We start from the raw sequence: 18146 nt of genomic DNA on the forward strand, positions 1-18146 counted from the left end.
GGTGGTTGTTGTGCGATAGTTGGAAGAGTACGAGGGCGGGTGGTGGAGGTAGCGGTAGTGAGGGAGCGTTATGGCTACCTGAGCCGTGGTAGGCGTCGACATTGCCGGTGTCTGGCAGCCGCCCGGGGGACGAGAAGCACACACGCGCTGGCGATCTGGGCGGCGGGCTGGCGGTTTATGGTCGTGGGCGAGGCTATCGCGATTCAGGCGTGAGGGCTCTGCTCTGCTCTCCGTCTCGACGTTGGAATTGCAGAGATTGAGCGAGGCCTTGTGCCGGTTCCTGGGGCGGCAAGTCGAGGCGGATGACCAGCTCCCCAGCGAAGAGGCCGCTGACTGGCGAACTGGAGCAGCGCACTTTTAGGCTTTTTAGCACTGGCTGGACGCCCTCTGCTGAGACACGGTTGACCCTAAGTTTAGGTATAAAACAGGCAGAGGCGTTGCTTATCGGCGGGACGGTGGAAAAGGATCGGATTGGGTTCTGAACGGAAGGAAAAAGGCTCGTCTTCGTTCCCCTTTATTTTTCGAGTCCAGGCTCGGAGGCTGAAGGGCTGGGACTGAACATCTGGCGTGTGAGGAAGAAGTGAGGATTGAATTGGGCTGGAATTGACTGATTCGAGGCCAAAGGCTCCGGCCAAAGCATGGAAGCCCTGGGAGCCGGTGGATGGCGTGTTTTAGGGACCGGCCTCAACTCACTCACTCCCGTCGCTTCTTCACACTGGCCCAGAGGACGCTGGTGCCGAGTGCGTGAGAATCTGGGTGCGTGAGGCTCACCGTGCGGCAGCAGGCGAGCGCCACTGTGTTTTCCACCTCTGCTTCGTGCCCGTTGGTGCAAGCAGCACCGCCCTGCGCACTGCGGAGCACCGACCCCAGGGCTCCAGGCCGCTAAACCAGCGCGCTAATTCGGGGGACTCATGGCGCTGCACGCAGCGAGATCCTGGGCTGCAGGGGGAGGCGAGAGGGACCCCGAGGTGGACTTGGTGGACATGGCGGGAAACACGACGAAGCCCTCACTTTGTTCTGTTTTTTTCTTCGTTTCAAAGCTGAGGGGCAACATGATATTCACTGGTATTTGAATGATGTTTTTTCCGTCGCCGGGAATTGCAGTCAAATGCCTTACAGTGGCCCGACGACTCGACCTGCGATACATGTGCGCGTATCGACCTCGTTTTACCGAGCCTCCGCCAGTTCTCACCTGCGGATTAGGCCGTGGCTTCTGGTCACCTCCACTAAGCTGAAGGGGTGCGGGCGGGTTCCCCGTAGCAGAATAGCCACGACTCGGAACAAGTCGAGGCGAACGTTTGCCACAAAGCCATTTGATGATACGCAAACGACGCAAGGCGAAAGTCTGAAATCCTACAGGTTGACTGCAGATGGGGACAGGAGGGGGGTGTTGATGGAGACGGGATTTTGTCTTGAATCTCGACTTTGAAGGGCTCACCAGACAACACGTCTGTTCCCCCCAACCACCACGGGCAAGAAGACTGGCAAAGGCACGACGAAATCCCAAGCTGCCGGAATCAGATCCAAGCAATTTGATGAATTGCCCATCCATGGAAAATGCAAGCCATTTTTAGGTACCCCGTCCAGGGCTTACACGTACCCGGCCGCTAGAAGTGACGGCAGGGTCTACAGGTGGCTAAGGCTGCATGTACATTACAAGCCCTCCATGCTAAAGCAGCTCAGCCAAGCGCGCGCAGGATCGAAAGCAGAAGGCAGTGGGAACACGGCTGCAACGTTCACCTCTGACCATGTTTTCCTTGCGAATAGTTACGCCGAGCGGCCAACACGGCTGCTGTCGAACTTATTACTACTACTAGATATCAGTCTGGCTGTTGGGGCAAAACGAGAAGGGAAAATGACAAGGATGGGTGGAGTCCGAGGTACAGTAGAGACGGAGAGAGAGGGAAATACTGCAGACGGGGTCAAGGCCTGCAGACAGATTGTGCAGCGTGTGATGGGCACGGCATGATATTAACGCTCGTACTTGGATCGAACACGAGCGATTCGTTCGAGCCAGACAACCGTGATGCCGATGAAAAGGGCCCTTTGCCCCTTTCCGTATTTCTCTATCCAGTCCTCTATCTCGCATTCAGAACTGCCAGTACTAGGACTCTGTAGTGGAAAACGCTTGCAAAAAAAAAAAAAAGACTCCCAGCAAGCAGCCGTCGATGGGACAAAAAGAAGCCCAGCCCACAGCTCCCCGGACTGCCCTTTCCATCTCCGTCGTACAAAGATTGGATCCTGTTCAGCGTACGAAGTGCTTCGTCTGTATGGGGTCCCTCATCGTCATAACCAAACCCCCTTGCACAAAAAGAAACAACCAAAAAAGAAAGGAAGGAAGAAAATCAACAGCGCGAGTCTATAATAAGCGCGGCCCATCCTGTCATCTCCGCTTGCCGCAGGCCCTCGTCTCTCTCTTCTCCTCGTGCACCGTCTGGAGGGTTTCATTCACTGACACGCATCGCCATGTTAATAATCCTCTTGACTCGCCCGCGCGACACAGACATGACACACAGGAAAAGGACAAAATACAACAAGAGAAACGGCCTCCCTCACGACGAATCAAGCCCTCAGCAGTTCCTCTCCCTTATCCCCGACGTCCTCATAGCGCCGCGCCTCGTGCTGTCTCTCTCGCACGTCACACGCCAAAACCCGTACATACCTGCCCATTGATCCTCCTCCTCAATCTCTCTTTTTTTCTCAACAAGCCTCTCTCGTCTCTCACTGGGTCCCGCACGCGCATTATAGCCCAGCAAAGTCACGCAGATACATACCGCTGTCCCCGCGCCTTTCCCCTTTGAATCTCCCAGTTCCTCCAACGGCAGGCCGGAGCGTGGCTCTTGATATTGATGAGCGGCTCACCAGGACAATTTTCTCATTAATCCTCACCTGCAGCGTGGCCGAGCCGACGAGTCCACTAATCACAGGACCCTGTCCGCGGTCTTTGCGTGTTTAAGACTGCGAATTGCCCTGCAGCACCAGCAGCAGGCCCCTCGTTTCTGCTTCCCCATCATTCTGTCGACGAGTATCCGCACTCCGTACGATCTAGTATTACAAACCGGCAACTGGTGCCCGTTTTCCTCAACACACAAACAAGTTTCTTGGCTGGCCGATACCTTGGTAGTTCGTGCTTTCGATTTCGCCACCCCAAAACTCTACATAGTTGTGCGTCAACCGCATTCTCCAGAAGAATCAACGGCGCCCCAAAAGCCCCATACCGCACAGTACAGGTACTATGCCGATTGCAACTTCACGTATGTACGAGTATGTTGGTCCCCCAAAGTCCCCGTTCAGCTCGCCATCAGAAGCCCTGCCGCTTTTCTCTCGTTGTCTCCCCATTTCACCTGCTGGTCCCCACACGCATTATGTCACCGTCGAACTCATCTTCGGCACGGCTCTCGTTTCCCCTCGAGAGCATCGGAAACTGGGCGAGAGCCAAGTTGAGGCTTTCTCTCGACATGCAATCCCATAGCCGCGGCGCCCTTATTCGTCAGCCATGGGATAGCGGGCAAGAGGCTAAATGGGCAAAGTTGGAGCGTTTATTCCTCCCATCCGGAATGCAACAAGAGCGAATAAATGCTTCTTCTCCTTCCTCTCGTCTCTGCTCTGCCAGACGAAGACGAGAAAAGCGGCCAGGCTCACGTTGAATTTTCCCATGTACAAGTATTCAGTAGCAGGTGCCCATTCATCGCAAACAGGCGTCTCGGAAGCCCATGCCTTCTGTCTGCCTTCCACTCCCGCATGTAAGGTAGATACAGCTTGAAAGTATGGACCCGTACCAGCCACCGATGCGCCCAGTCAACTTCACATGTGAACCAGACCAGCCCCTCCTTTCCAACCATTCAATCACATCACCAGCAAAAGCATGGTTCGATTTGTCAAACGGACGGGGTCAACAATCTTCCTGTTGTCTTCTTCACTCTCTCTCCCGTCCTCGCATACAGACATAAGGTACATACAGTACGTGCTGGCAATGTGCAAGTTGCGTCACGCACTTGAAATGCCCTGCATACGAGTATTCACGCTCTCCACCTTTTGTTTGCCCGGCCCATGTTCAAGCACCGTCTTACGCGATCAGTGAAGAGGTCTCTGTGGGCTCCATTTCGGCCAGTGGACGGTATCATCACTTGTAGTAAGTGAATGCGCCGGCTGGGACGCATTTCCTTATCGGTCCATGCAATGTTACTCATCTATTCGCAAGTCCACTTTGATACATGTACGCTGATCATGTGGCCACCGTGAGCTGACGGAACCGCAAACTGTTTCGTGCCTCTATTGCATCATATTCTCCAGTCAAAGCCCGGCGTTTCTAATTGTTCTCAGAACGACATGAAAGGCAGTTGGACGTCAAAAGAGCTTGATCGATTTAAACCTGCCAATATGCCTACAGAGTGTAGATGTGCTCACTCATTCAAGCACTTGCATGTTGTTGATCCCGTATCTACGTTTACAAAGTAAAGCCTGCTACTGACCACGCTCCACGAATTTGCACACCGATTCCCCCCCCCCCCCCCCCCCCCCCCCGTTCAAATATTCCCCTTTTTTTAGCTAAACAGAGAGAACAAGCAGCTGCATTGTCAGCAAACCGCTGTAGTTTCTAGTAGAGTCGCGGCTGAGCAGGATCTTTTGCAACTATCTACTACCTCCCCGGAGAAGAATCATTCCTCGAGGAGAAAGACAATGTACGCTGGACACTGACATAATCCTTCCAATGCAGTCTCAGTATGCGGATTCGGGAGCTCCCATCTGCCCTGGACACGTGGGATGCAGGGAAGTGGTTCATGGTATGCGGATATGATATCAAGGGTTCTGGTTGATCGACTCTCTTCACGCTTCTTTTGAATCGCCCATGAAACGATTTCAGCTGCTCGCTATGAATTATATGCTCGTCTCTCACTCTCTCTCTCTAATCTACCTGCTTCTCTTGTCTAATAAGAGCGAACAAAATAAATACAAGCAAGGATCTCGCATAAACATGGCCGTATATGTCCGGGCATCGATGCCACGCGCTCAGCCTTGCGCCGCCTACCAAGGACCACACTCCTGTTCTCGACAAGCCACGCATCGCAACCCGGTGGCTGGGCCCCAAGCCTTGCTCCTCTGCTCCTCATACAAGCCCATCTCGTCTATGACTTAGTGTGTATTAATCGGCAGCCAAGTGTAGTGTGTGCGGGTATGCACGAACAGGGCCTCAGGTCGTGGAGCAGACGAGCCCAGGTCTAACGGTAAAACGCTCGAAAGAATTCCATCGAAAACGCAATGCTGCCATCTCGCTAATTCCGGCCATTGCTAACGATCCAGGAAGGACATGAAAGGACAAGTCCCATGTCGTTCTCTTCCTACAGACCGCGGTTGAACCAGACTTTCCCCCCGTTGCCGCCCTTGCCATGGAACTCCGGCTCCAGGCTATCAGCGCTAATCTCCTGCTTCTGGGGGAATACCGCCAGTGCCAAAGGCAGAGCAACGAAGCCGACCGCCGCAATCAGGCCTAGGTTGATGCCGATGGGGATGGTCTGGGCGAGACGCGGCCGGGCCTTGAGCCACTCCTTCTCCATCAGGTTCTTGTACCACGCCTGCTTGTACTGGATGTGATAGAGCGTCATAGCCGGGATGATCATGATCGGGGTGTTGTTGATGACTCGGCTGGCAGCGGTTTCGTAGACGGCAATCTTGGCCGCCTTGCGACTCCGGCCCAGCGAGGGGACGTCGGCCTCGGATTTACCCTCCTCGGTCAGCTTCTTCTTCTCCTCCTCGGAGAGGACGGGGCGGACGTCGATGCCCGTCACGATTTCTCCTCGTCGCATCAGGTATGCGTTGAGAGCTCCGGCAGTAGCCACGGCGGCAAACGGCACCAGTCTGCTCAGGACGTTCCTCGTGCTGGGAGACACCTTCAACCTCGGCACCAATGCGTTGAGTCCCAAAGCCACCGAGCACGAAGCCGTGACGGCGATACCGTACGATTTGGCAAGCGTCTCGGTCGTCATCGGGGAGGACTTGTTTGCATTCGAGCTGTTGATGGCGACGTTGAGCGACTGGTTGGCAATCTGCCACGCGACGGTGCCTGCTGTTCCAAGGCCGGGCTGCAGCATGCCGGCCGTGACAATTAGGTTCGAAAGGACGAAGCATGACATTCGGAAAGGCAGAAAGACTGGTTCTCCGGTGTCTGTTCCACATAGTCAGCCCTATCCGTTTCCCATCTATCTACTCAACGCAGCATTCTGCTCCTAGGTACGCCATACCTGGGTGAAGAGTCGAGTCCACAATCTTTTTTGCTTTCCATAGCTCCGGCGTCATGTGCTGCAGCTTCCCCGTCTTATACTCCGTCACCAGTCTTTTGGCTTCTTCGAGGCCACGCGAGCCAGCCAACAGGGTGCTGGAAGCAGTACTCTCGTCAGCATACTCTGCTTTGGCGATTCCATCAAGATCCACTCGCGTTGAGACTCACCTAGGATCCGTGATGCTCATAGTGTGCCTCACCCGGCCATAGTACGTCGACAAGTCATACTGCGACGACGGCAAGTCTCGCGAACCCGGCAGAGAGGCGGACATGGTTTGAGTAGAAGCCCTGCAGGAAGCTCAAGCTGGAATTGGGCCTTCTCTGCGTATGGCGCCTCGTCCCAGAGCAGAGGTTGCTGAAGTAAACAGCTCCTCAGATGCAACTCTCCAAATGCTTTCCGTCCGCCTGCGGGGTGCCGACGACGTCTTTTGGCCAAGGTGACTCGAACCAAATTCTTGTGCCGAGTGTCGAGACGACGATAAGCGCAGCCAACGGAATTTTGATACGCGGAAGCCCGATCTCGGCTCTTACGTTGGCCATGAGTTTTGGTTTGCGCTTAGTGGCCCGGGCAGCGACCAACCCCCCACTAGGTTGACACATCGAGGACAAAGAAACGCGAGGGACAGACTCAGTCGGACAGTAATAGCAGATAAGCCATTGCGGGCATTTGGAGAAACTGAGTCGCTGGAGGGCTGCGGATACTGGGGGCGTAACTCAGGAACAGCCATCCTCTCGTTGGTTATAGACGGCCTGTGCCTGTCTTGGTTAACCCATTGATGCTCTCTCTTGTGCAAGGCAGCCAGCCAATGGCAAATAAGAAGGGGCCAATGTCTCTGCACGTGGCTGACTCGAATCTGACCTGTTGTAAAAGGCAATTTCTATAATACATATCACATCGCATAAGAGAAGTTTGAGGCAAAAAGAAAGAGAATTGGTGAATACACATTACGAAAACATCTTGGAAGGGACCAAAAAAAGAAACGGAACGTTTTCAAGCGACCACGCCAGGAGTCGAACCTGGAATCTCTAGAGGAGGTGATGCTCAACCGAAATCTAGCGCCTTAGCCATTAGGCCACGCGGCCCATTTGATGTTTGAATCGACGCAGTTTTGCTATATCAAGGCTTGGCAAGACTGTTCTGCACCGCGCACTGTCATCGACCCGCAAATTGGGCAGACATATACAGTATCATAACACTGAGTGTACTGTAGAGACAACGAACGAAAGTATCGTGACGCTACCGTGGACATCTCTATTCCTGGATGCTGCAGTTATACTCGAATACTTGAAATATAACGGAGAGCTTTGATCTGTTTCTCTATGATCCACTCGTTACAAGCTGGCATCAAGATATGGAAACGCCCTTGGCAGGGCTAATCAGACCTTGGTGTTAGGCCCATCTTGCAGGACGATTGAGAAGATGGATTCGTCTTGGGAGATAGAAGTCACCTAGTACTTTACTTAAACCAAATTAATGGCAGTCACATGCTCCCCTATGTGCGTAGTTGCTTTGGGATTGTCAATATTGATACTGTTCAGACTGAAGAAATACCAAGTACAGAGCAGTACCTCATTTCCATGTCCGTATACTCATTCAGGGGCTCACAATAGCAAAGACAATAAAGGCAGTCAGTTAAATAAGAAGAACACAATAAATGAATTCAGGCCTTCTCCAGATGTCTGCCGAAGCCTCAAACTGCCCGCAGCTGTCAGGGCACGTGAGTTGCTCTGCTCCTCATAACTCGGGCTGTCAACTGGCAAGCACCCTCCTGCACTTGCTTCGCACAGCTCTTCACACAATTCTTCGCACCTGCAAAAACGTTGACCTCTTCTTTCATCTTCTTCACGCACAATAGAGCTTCATCAGCATCTTCGACAGTTGCTCGCTCCTGCATCACTCTCCTGCATCCCAGGGTGCTATTGCCGCACAACAAAAGGTATCACAGCACTCTATTCACTCCGAAACTCATCAACAGGTTACTGACGAGACACTTCAGCAGGGAAATGGACTTGACTCCAAAGTCCGAAAGGGCTGGCCCCGCCCCAGTTGAAGATGGGAAAGTCATCCGGAAATTCACTGCCCTCAAACAGTGGCTCAACCGCGATCCCACGAGCCCCATGGCGCCACAGACGCCGGCGACACCCAAGAGCCCTGACTCCCCCAAGGCTCCTGAGTCTTCTACTCTCTCGAAGCATGTCGCCATCCAAGATAGCGTTGCGGTGATCACTGAACATCTAAGCTCGGTTCAGACCAAGAACTCTACCGACGCCTCCGTGCGCATCACCGAGAATCCCACCACGCACCCAAGTGCTACTGGCATATCGGAAACGAGTCACCAAGACCAAGACCAAGCCTTCAACTCTTCTAAGGGAGGAGCAAAGATTTCAGAGGACCCCGACCCAGGCCTTGAGCCGGAAACTCAGGCCAGAGAGTTGATGAACATGCTCGAGGACATGCCAGTCGACTCAGCACAGAGGACGGATGGCTTCGTTGACATTGAAGAACAGTCGCAGCGAAGCAGAGCCTCGTGGAACATCAGCGATGGCCTCTCTGATGGTGGTAACCAGGATAAGCCGCAGCAATATACGGTATCAGACGGAATCCGGGTGTCGCGAACCTTGCTCTGGCTGCAGTTGACCTCTGAGCCGCCTGCTCTCGTTCACTCATTGGCATCATTGGGTGGCATCCATCATTACAAAAGGGATATAGATACCGAGACCGGTTACTTCCTGCCCGAAATCGTATATCCCGACACTCTCAAGACTCTCCACGAAGGCCCGTCTCGCGATCATAGAGACATCGCTTGGCGGCAGGCCAACATGACAGCAGAATTGCAAATCAACAGAGAGATCAGAAGCCGAGAGTTGCTCGCAATGAAGCTCAAGTCACAAATCAAACCCCAACATGAGCCTGTAGCCGTCGAACGAGTGGCTCCTCCCAATGCCGAGTGTGTTGTGCGACCTGCTACGCCCCAGGATTTCGCGGCCATAGCGGCCATCATCAACATGGAAAGCAAGACGAAGGGCATCCCGCAGGTTTTGGAATGGAAGGAGGTCACAACTGCCGATGTCCAAAAGATATACGACAGCTGCCGAGATAACCTGCAGCCTTTTGTCGTCGCTACAACTGCAGACGACGCCTTACTCGACCGTTCTAACTGGCCTGACAATGCCACAAAGGCATATCAAAGCTACCTCGCCTTCCGTTCGACTCAAGCAAAGGTGACGCAAGAGGTTTTGGGCTTCGCCTACGTGATGGAAGCCAGAGTCGGCATGTTGGGAGGTTCATGCCCAGGATCGAGACACACTGGTCAAGTGAAAGTCATTGTCCATCCTGACCACCGAGGCAAGCTGTATGGCTCTGCCTTGCTTGACAGGATTCTCGTTTGCACTGCGCCGTTCCACCGGAGAGTCCTAGATTACGACTGGCAGTGCCAGAATCCTTCCAGCGTATATGAAGAGAACCCTTTTTTCAATCGCCGCAAATACGCCTGGGTCTATGTCGAGACATTCTGCGACGGCAGAGATGACCCTACACTCAAACAGGCGACCAAGTTCCTCGAGAAGTTTGAGTTCCAGGAGACGTGCTACATGCGCTGCGCTGTCAAGACAGATCGATATTATGAGAGCCAATGGCTTGACCTAGTGCTGTGGGCACGCGAAGCTCAGCCGCGCTCCAACATTGCGGACCTCTTGCCTGGCTCCCAGAACCTGTGATTTAGGGGCGAGACAGCGGTTTGTGATGAAGTCGGATGGAGTTGGAGACGACCTATTTCGTCTTTCGTATGATCTCCCAGGTTTGTCTACGCTCAATCATCACTAGTGATATTTCTCTTACTGACTCCGCCATAGCCATAATTCGCTATTAAAGGGAAATTCAAAGAGAAGATTGCGCAGTTGAATCCATGCATTTGTACGCGAATCTTGTGAATTCGTTGGTTGATGAAAAGGGAAAGGAAAAGGACGTAGAAAAAACTATGGGGAATGCGCTCTGCATCACGTGTGTACACTGTGCTTCTGGCAGCACCAGATGGTTTCGTAGCTACCTATCAGGCAGACAGATAACTTGAATTCGCGATATCTTCAAACCTTGTTGCCTGGACGTGAGATTCTATCGTTAAATACGCAGCTGCTCAGTTTGAAGCAGCACAAGGAGAGCAATTCCTTGTTTGAATAAGCCCGTTGCGCGAAACAGAGAACCAAAACCACGATCGACAATCCTCGGGCATCATGTTGTCCATCTTGCGCAAAGCACGTCTCAAGGACAAAGAGATGCGGATATTGATGCTGTGCGTACCAAACGGGTCATTGAAGACTGGATTTAACAATGCTAACCCACTGCAAGAGGACTTGATAATGCCGGGAAGACGACTATAGTCAAACAGGTTATGGGTGAGGACGTGAACACTGTCAGCCCAACGCTAGGCTTCATCATCAAGACCATCGATTACGAAGGGTGAGTCCCCTCCACCGATTCACACATTATGCAAAGCTAACAGATACGACGACAGATACAAACTAAATATTTGTACGGCAGCCTGATGCTCCGCAGGCACGATCATTGCTAATCTCTGCCTCTTAGGGGATGTGGGAGGCCAGAAGACGCTGCGGTCATACTGGCGGAATTACTTTGAAAAGACAGACGCCCTGATATGGGTCGTCGACACAACAGACCGGCTACGCATCGACGACTGCAGGGAAGAGCTCCACGGGCTTTTGGAAGAAGAGGTTCGTCGCCGTCAGCATTTGCTTTGCAGTTTTGGGATCGGTGAGGGCTGACGTGTAGGGTAGCGTCTTGCGGGAGCCTGCCTGCTGATATTCGCCAACAAGACGGATGTGGATGGGTGCATGACGGAAGAAGAGATTGTTACGGTGAGGAATTTTTCCTGTTTCCAAGTTTTATTGTGGTCGAGATGATGGGACTCGTGAGTTGGCTAATGATGCTGTGGTTGGATAGTTGTTGCGGTTGAATGATATACGGACACATCAGTGGCATGTGCTGCCGTGCAGTGCCATGACGGGCAAGAATCTCAAGGAGGGCCTGTCTTGGGTGGTGGAAGACGCGAAGAAGCGGCTGTTTCTGTACTAGGGAGATTCATTCACATGGCATTACGGAGTACTTGCTACTAGTACTATCCACTCGTACTCTGTCGAATATCGCATTTTACGTACAGATTCGACTGTGTCACGGAGGACAAGCATCTGCTGCCATGCTGTGCCACCATGTGCCACCGTCTTTGACCTGACTCCACGGTCGGCGATCGGTGATACGGGACCACGGAGCTGGCGCAGATTCCACACAGGCACACACATAATGTATACATATAGCACCGGTTGACGGTCAAAGACGGCGATAATCCTCGTGTGGACCAGTTGTCAAGGGCGATGGGATGGGTGTGGAAACTGTGGATAGGCTCATCGGCGCAGCTGGCCTGACTGGCATCTTCGAGGCTTGATTGGTCGGCCGAACCTGAGGCCTGGATCAGATTCAGTACCTACCAAGACAGACACGGTTGAAACGCTAAATGGAATAAGAAGAACATGAAGATGTCACTAGGAGCCTCTCAAGAGAGTTTTCGGTACCTATGTTGACGAGCTGAGCACTAGCCATCTCGTGTTTGGCTTTGCGTGTGTTTACTGTTTACTGGGGCGAAAGTAAACAAAGCAAAGGCAGAGCCCCCCCTTCGCTGGAGACTATCGTGGGAGAGAACATGGTAGAACCTGGCACAGACCGAGCGTTGCATGAGCATGATGCCCGCTGTTCAGGAGAGGCCGGGATGATGCGTCTGGCGTGTGCGAGTGTGCGATTTCGCCAAATAAAGGAGATGCTTGTCTGCTTGTCCTGCGCTGCCCGTATTGCTCAGATGTGCAGATGCCGACCTGAGAGAACAACCTTGGAAGCCTCCCCCTTGCAGCACAGCACAGCGCAGCGCACTCATCAATCTGCTCCAGCCGCTGTTCCATTGCGCTTCCGTTTCTCCTGGCCCGGCCTACAGGGGGCGCCTCAGCGGTGGATCAGCGCGACGGTCCCCCCCCAAGACCGCCCTGAACAAGCCCCGATTTGGCGGGCCGCAAGCCCACAGCAACGCGCTAGAGTGAAAAGGGCGGCCAGCGGATTAGCGGGTGCCGGTGCCTCTTAGCAGCTGGTGGCCCCCGATTGATGCCGCCAGTCGTCACGAACTTGCTTCCAGGTTCCATTGCTACCAAGAGGCCACTAGAGCTGGATTCTGATCCAATCCCATATGATTCCAGTTTCTCTAGTTCCTTGGACACAGCGAGGCGACGGACACAACATAACCACAGGCGAGACACCCACCGCCTGAAAGCGACATAAACATCAGCCAGCTCCCTCCGGAACCCTCGATCCTCGAGCCCTCCTTTCCTCCGCCGTGCCATGCCATTGTCAGCAGCCGTCCACACGCAACGGTAGACAAGTCGACCAGAAAACGCCCACCATGTCGGACGAAGTATCCCAGTTCCTCGAGCAGGTCGAGCGCCTGCGCGGGCAGCAGATTGAGGACGACGAGATGCGAGCCCGGGAGCGCGAGGAGTTTCTCGCCGCCAAGCGAGAGCGCCAGGCTAGGAGAGAGGGTGAGTCGCCTTGATTCCTTGCTGTTGCGCTTGTCACGAACCCCAACCGAGAGGAGAGAGGAAACGGGCGTCTGAGAGTGGTAGCACCTTGTTGCCAGGCAGCTACCCGCTTGGCGTGGTTGTGGTGTGGTGTGAAGCTCTCAGGTTGGCTTTGTTGCCATGGTGTTCGTTTGGCAAAGCCTCTCAGGCATCGTTTATTTACTTTTCCACTTTTTGCTTTCTTGCGGCTCTCATCCATTCCCCCTATATGTGTGCCCGTCTGTGCTGCTACAGAGGCCGGCCCTACGCAGCGAGCATCCTCCTAGATAAATCTCGGGGACCTGCTTCACTGCTGAAACGACGCTGACCCGCCCTATCTCAAAAGAACGCGCCCGATCCATCTCACCGCAGAAATCATCGCCTGCCAACACGCCGTCTCCGCGCCTGAACCGGCGAACCGTCAACCTCTCCGACACGCTCAGGCTCGATTCAACCGCCGGCGAGTACTTGGATAAGTTGCGTGAGCGACCGACCGACTCGGAGAAGCCCCTGGAGACGGATGCACAGGCCGGTGCCATGTCATACTCCACCTCAACGATGAAGGAGAACGAGGCCCCTGAGGATCACGACGCGAAGCGGGGCGATGATGCCTCAGCTACCTCCAGAGCTTCACCTCTCGCATGGCAGCGCCGGACGACCCGGTCAAACAGCCGTCCGCTGAGCATCGTCGCCGCTCAGAACGCAGCTCAGAGCGCCACGCACAGGTCGGGTGTCGAGGGCCAGGAGGAGCCTCCATCCCCTACGCAGCCTCTATCCAGGGATCAGATTGCCCAGAGCCTCGGGTCCAAGGATGCGTCGTGGTTCCGCCAAACCGCCGACCGAGGCGCAGACTCTGCCGCAGCGTACCGCCGGAACCAGGTCGAGGACGACGATCGGCTGGACATGTCGTCTCTCAGCGCCCAGCTGCCTGGCATGGCCGACAGTTCCGCAGAGCGCCCTACCTCGCGGTCCGGCGAGAGCGCCTTGAGCAAGCTTGCAACCCCGTTCACGCTGAATCCCCCCAGCTTCGACAATCCCACCTCGGAAAAGCGTGAGGCGGAATCGATTGCCCCCACGGCGACTGGTCGGACGTCTCCCCTGCGCACAACCTCTCCGACCAAAGGGATGGGCGGATTTGTGCAGAGCGCCATGATGAAGAGGAGCGACAGCGTGAAGCGCTGGTCTGTTGCCAGCCCGCCCGGACTGACTCGCCCTGATAACGTGGCCACCCACCGTGGCTCGATCGACAGGGGCGTGCCGTCAAGGCCGCAAAGCATGTTCATCCGGGACCCGCCGACGACAATGACAGCAACGCCGGGGACAAGCAGGCCGGCTTCGCGACCATCTTCCCGGCCAACTTCCCGGCACGGAGAAAAGGACGGAGAAAAGCGTCCCAAGACACCGACATCGATGAGTCCTCCTCAACCTCAGAAACAAGAGAGGCAGGAGCTTGATGATGCAGCTCTTCCGATGTCCCCGTCCAAGACGATGGAGCCCCGACGCTGGAGTCCGACCAAATCAAGCTGGCTCGAGAGCGCTCTGAACAAACCAGACTCGCCCAAGGTCCCCCCGAAGCCGGCGTCCTCACAGCAGCCCGCTTGGATGGTCGAGCTTAGCAAGAACAAGGCAGGGCGTGCAGGCAATCCCACTCCAGAGCCAAGCAAACCCGCGGGCCCCTCTCACAAGCACCAAGTTAGTATCGATGGGCTTATGAGGTCCACGCCAATGGGCTCGAGACTGAACCTCAACACTACTGGGTTGGGCGGAATCTACTCACCCCCTGGAACACACTCGGTAACTGCTCGCTCGTCGGTTCAGAGCTTTTCAACAGCGAGCACGTTCTCTCCGGGGCCGGAGAGGCCCAGGTCAAAGTCAAGAGGCGCTCTCGATCAAGTGAGAGAGAGGCGAGCCGAATCCCTGAGCTCTACTATCAACCCGCTGGCCGCCAAGGTCAAGCCCGATGCTCCACCAAAGAAGGACCTAGACTTCCGCGGAAACCTGAAGCCGCGGGCTGCCGAAGCACCGGTCTCCAAGACCCAGGAGCCCGAATTCAAGAGCGTCTTTGGCACTCTTCGCAGGACCAAAACCCAGAACTTCAAAGCACCGGACGAGCTAAAGGACAATATCCTCCGCGGCAAGGCTTCTCTTAACACGACTGACGGGCCACAGAAGTCGGTAATTAGGGACGAATTCAAGGACGCCATCCAAAAGAAGAGAGACGATTTCAGAAAGTCCCAGATCGAGGGTTTAGGAGTCGCTGCCTCGACGCGCATTGACAAGCCCAAGGCTCCCCTCCCCGAAGCACTCGCCGTGAGGGCCGAGCTGGGCAAGTCAGCGGCGGTGCCCCAGCAAGATGCACCCCGAGAGAGTCGCACTCCATCCGGTCAGTCGAATAAGCCCGAGTCGTCAAGACCAAGTCCTCCACAGAGAAAGTCAAGTCAAGTGAACTTGGCCAGACAGTCCAGCCCATCCGTGACTCCCGCCGAGAGCCCCTTGACTGAGAAGACCAGCCTAGAGAATGCGGAACCCGATACGCCCGCCCGGACCGAAACATCACTGCCCTCTCTGCCCAGCCTGTTGAAGAAGAAGAGCGCTCCTGGAAAACTCGGCGGTCTGGCCGATCGATTCAACCCTGCCCTTGCCGGGATGCTGGCACGAGGACCACCGCCAGCATCTTCCGGCAGTGGAAACCGAGCTGAAGGATCTGGACAAGGCGATGGTGATGTCCAACCTGCGCAGCCAGGCCCTCAGCTGACACACATGACTAAGAGTCGAGCGCGTGGCCCGAGGAGAAAGGCCCCGTCCAACGTAGGCAACTCTGCCGCCAGTTCCGCAGCTGCGCCGGCAGAGTCGTCTGCAGCAAGCCGACAACCGGCCCCCTTTAGGAAGCAGAGCTTCTCTGCGCCCATTGAAGAGAAGAAGCCTGCATTTCCACTACCTCAGACCGCAAAGCCCGATGTGCCTATTAAGCTTAAGCCTGTCGAGGCGAGAAAGATGGAGCTGGAGAGTCGACCCGTGGAGCCTGTACGCCCCTTGAATCTTCGCAGACGACAAACTGAGACTCAGATTCCGATCAACAAGATCTTCCAATCACAGGCACCACAGAAGCCGGAGCCGGAGGCGCCGAAGAAGCTCGACCTGAAGCGCGTGTCTCAGATCTTCGAGCAAGGAAAGAACACGACGGCGGCGGCAGAGACCCCCAAGACGCCCGGCAAGCTTTCGCCCCAGAAGACTGGCACTTGGTCGCCGGTCAAGGCTGGAGCTCCCGAGCCTGTCAAGGAGCCGGCCAAGCTTACCCAGCAGAAGACCGGTCCAGCGAAGTTGACGCAACAAAAGACCGGCCCGTGGTCTCAGCCGAAGCAAGTCGAGCGTTCGCTGCCCGATCAGCGGCCCTCTGCCATCAACTCGCTCAGCGAGCCAAAGGCCTCAACCATCGACGCTGCTCGTGAGCCTGTTTCGACTGCCGTCAAGGCCCCAGTGCCTGGACCCAAGCCGTCCTCCTTCAATGGGCCACCGAAGGAGGTTACCACACCTCCGGTGTCGCTACCACCTGTGGCGGCCTTGTCCCCATCGCTGCCCAGGGCGCAGGCTGAGCCACCAATGGCATCGCCTACGCGCCCGCAAACAAGCCACGGCAGCGATGTATCGGCCATACTCCACGACTTCTTTGGCCCCCCCTACGAGAAGGTGCAGTGCAACATCGATCCCGCCGACATCCTGACAAACTACCCCAAGTCTGGCGCCAAGGGCAAGACGCTGTCGTTCCACATGTTCCAGATCGATGGAGATGGCAAGCAGATGATTGTGCCCGCTTACCGCGAGCGGATCCTCTTTGAAGAAGAGATGTACGTTGCCGGGCACAACTTCACCAACGACGCGGGATGGAAGGTGCGCGAGGTCTACTTTTGGATTGGCGACGAAGTCCCGGTTGACGAGGAGGACGTTGCGGAGGCCGTGGCCCAGCAAGAGGCAAAGCAGCTGGGCGGCAAGCTGATCAAAATCAGGCAGGGCAAGGAGACGCCCGAGTTCCTGCAGGCGCTTGGCGGCGTGGTGATTGTCCGGAGAGGCTCGAGCAACAAGTTCGACTCGGCTGCGCCGTCCATGCTGTGCGGCCGACGGTATAATGGCCAGGTGGCGTTTGACGAGGTTGACTTTACGACGGCCAGCCTCTGTTCCGGCTTTGCCTATCTGATCACCCACTCCGGCAACTGCTATCTGTGGAAGGGCAAGGGCAGCGACGTGGACGAGCTCGGCTGCGCACGCCTCATTGGTATGGACTTGACGGCGACTGGGCAACTTATTGAATACGATGAGGGCAGCGAGCCTGCGTCCTTCTGGGCCATGTTTGATGGCGAGTCGAAGCCTCACTCGGCGGATCACTGGAGACTGAAGCCTAGCTATGGGAAATACAGCAGCAGACTCTTTTGCTCCGACGTAGAGTCTAGGCAGCAGGTGAGCAGCAGCTTTGTGGCTATCGATCGTATTTGCACTATTTTACTGACCAGTTGTTAGATCTATGAGATTAGCCCATTCAACCAGGCCGACATGTCCACGTTCAACATCTACATCCTCGACGCCTTCTTCGAGATGTACATCATCGTCGGCTCCCAGGCCCAGTCCCAGTATGCCTCCTTCCGCACCGCCCTCGACTTTGCCCAGGAGTACGCTGTCCTGGCGGCCAGCATGGAGGATCGCCCCTTCATCCCCATCTCGACGGTTGTCCTCGAGGGCGTGCCCCGAGACATGAAGCGAGTGTTCCGGAAGTGGACGGACGAGCGGTGCCCGACGCTGCTCCAGACTCCTTCAACGGAGCCGGGTTTGCGGCGAGGGCGCAGCCTGAGGGTTGTGCCTCTTACCCAGGCCATCTTGGCTTTGAAGGAGTAGGTAGATGTGTTGCATTTCTTGCTCTTGTTTACATTGTAGTGTATAGGCTGTCGTATGGCATTTGTTGGCTTGTGTATATGAGCTTTGGCTGCTTATGAGGGAATGGCTTTCCTGGTAACGCGTGGAAAAAAAAAGGGGGGCGGGCCAAATAAAAAGTCAAAAGAAGAGTCGGCGGCATCCGGTGTTTTGGCAGCTTTTCGTTGTTTCCAAAAAGAGAGGCGTACGGGGATCAAAGCGCATGTAGAGCGTTTTTAGACTTATACATTATTTCCTTATGTGTGTTTGATAGGAATTGGAAAGAAAGATGATACGAAACAATACCAATGAAAAGACTACTTCGTGCTATGCTAGGAAGCATATAATGTAGGTAGGTTGC

At 55.0% G+C, this 18146-nt stretch overlaps 5 protein-coding genes and 1 non-coding gene across 6 annotated transcripts in view; 3 read left to right on the plus strand and 3 right to left on the minus strand.

The window, feature by feature from the left end:
- Positions 1-420, minus strand: part of BBK36DRAFT_1135366 (serine threonine protein kinase CMGC group) — a 3099-nt gene extending 2679 nt beyond the window's left edge. Inside the window, 2 exon segments of the mRNA XM_024892621.1 lie at positions 32-229; positions 241-420. Of these exon segments, the coding sequence (XP_024749615.1) occupies positions 32-102 (71 nt within the window). The 5' untranslated portion in view covers positions 103-229; positions 241-420.
- Positions 421-5339: 4919 nt separating this feature from the next.
- Positions 5340-6549, minus strand: BBK36DRAFT_1168911 (Tricarboxylate/iron carrier; the record flags this gene model as incomplete). The annotated part of the gene is made up of 3 exons (XM_024895243.1): positions 5340-6163; positions 6240-6373; positions 6446-6549. The coding sequence occupies 3 exons, from the start codon at positions 6547-6549 to the stop codon at positions 5340-5342; spliced, it is 1062 nt and encodes a 353-aa protein (XP_024749616.1).
- Positions 6550-7273: 724 nt separating this feature from the next.
- Positions 7274-7360, minus strand: BBK36DRAFT_t96. The gene has a single exon. It is a non-coding gene; the product is annotated as a tRNA-Arg (tRNA).
- A 921-nt stretch (positions 7361-8281) lies between these two features.
- On the plus strand, positions 8282-9994 carry BBK36DRAFT_1159340 (hypothetical protein; the record flags this gene model as incomplete). The annotated part of the gene is made up of 1 exon (XM_024894189.1): positions 8282-9994. The coding sequence occupies one exon, from the start codon at positions 8282-8284 to the stop codon at positions 9992-9994; it is 1713 nt and encodes a 570-aa protein (XP_024749617.1).
- A 513-nt stretch (positions 9995-10507) lies between these two features.
- Positions 10508-11366, plus strand: BBK36DRAFT_1159341 (ADP-ribosylation factor-like protein; the record flags this gene model as incomplete). The annotated part of the gene is made up of 6 exons (XM_024894190.1): positions 10508-10566; positions 10623-10733; positions 10789-10805; positions 10860-11005; positions 11069-11149; positions 11235-11366. 6 exons carry the CDS (start codon positions 10508-10510, stop codon positions 11364-11366), a joined length of 546 nt encoding a protein of 181 aa, XP_024749618.1.
- A 1366-nt stretch (positions 11367-12732) lies between these two features.
- Positions 12733-17770, plus strand: BBK36DRAFT_1159342 (hypothetical protein; the record flags this gene model as incomplete). Its single annotated transcript, XM_024894191.1, has 3 exons — positions 12733-12868; positions 13233-17338; positions 17399-17770. 3 exons carry the CDS (start codon positions 12733-12735, stop codon positions 17768-17770), a joined length of 4614 nt encoding a protein of 1537 aa, XP_024749619.1.
- Between the last annotated feature and the right edge of the window lie 376 nt (positions 17771-18146).

The sequence above is a fragment of the Trichoderma citrinoviride genome (assembly GCF_003025115.1).
Source record: "Trichoderma citrinoviride strain TUCIM 6016 unplaced genomic scaffold BBK36scaffold_7, whole genome shotgun sequence".
NCBI lineage: Eukaryota > Fungi > Ascomycota > Sordariomycetes > Hypocreales > Hypocreaceae > Trichoderma > Trichoderma citrinoviride.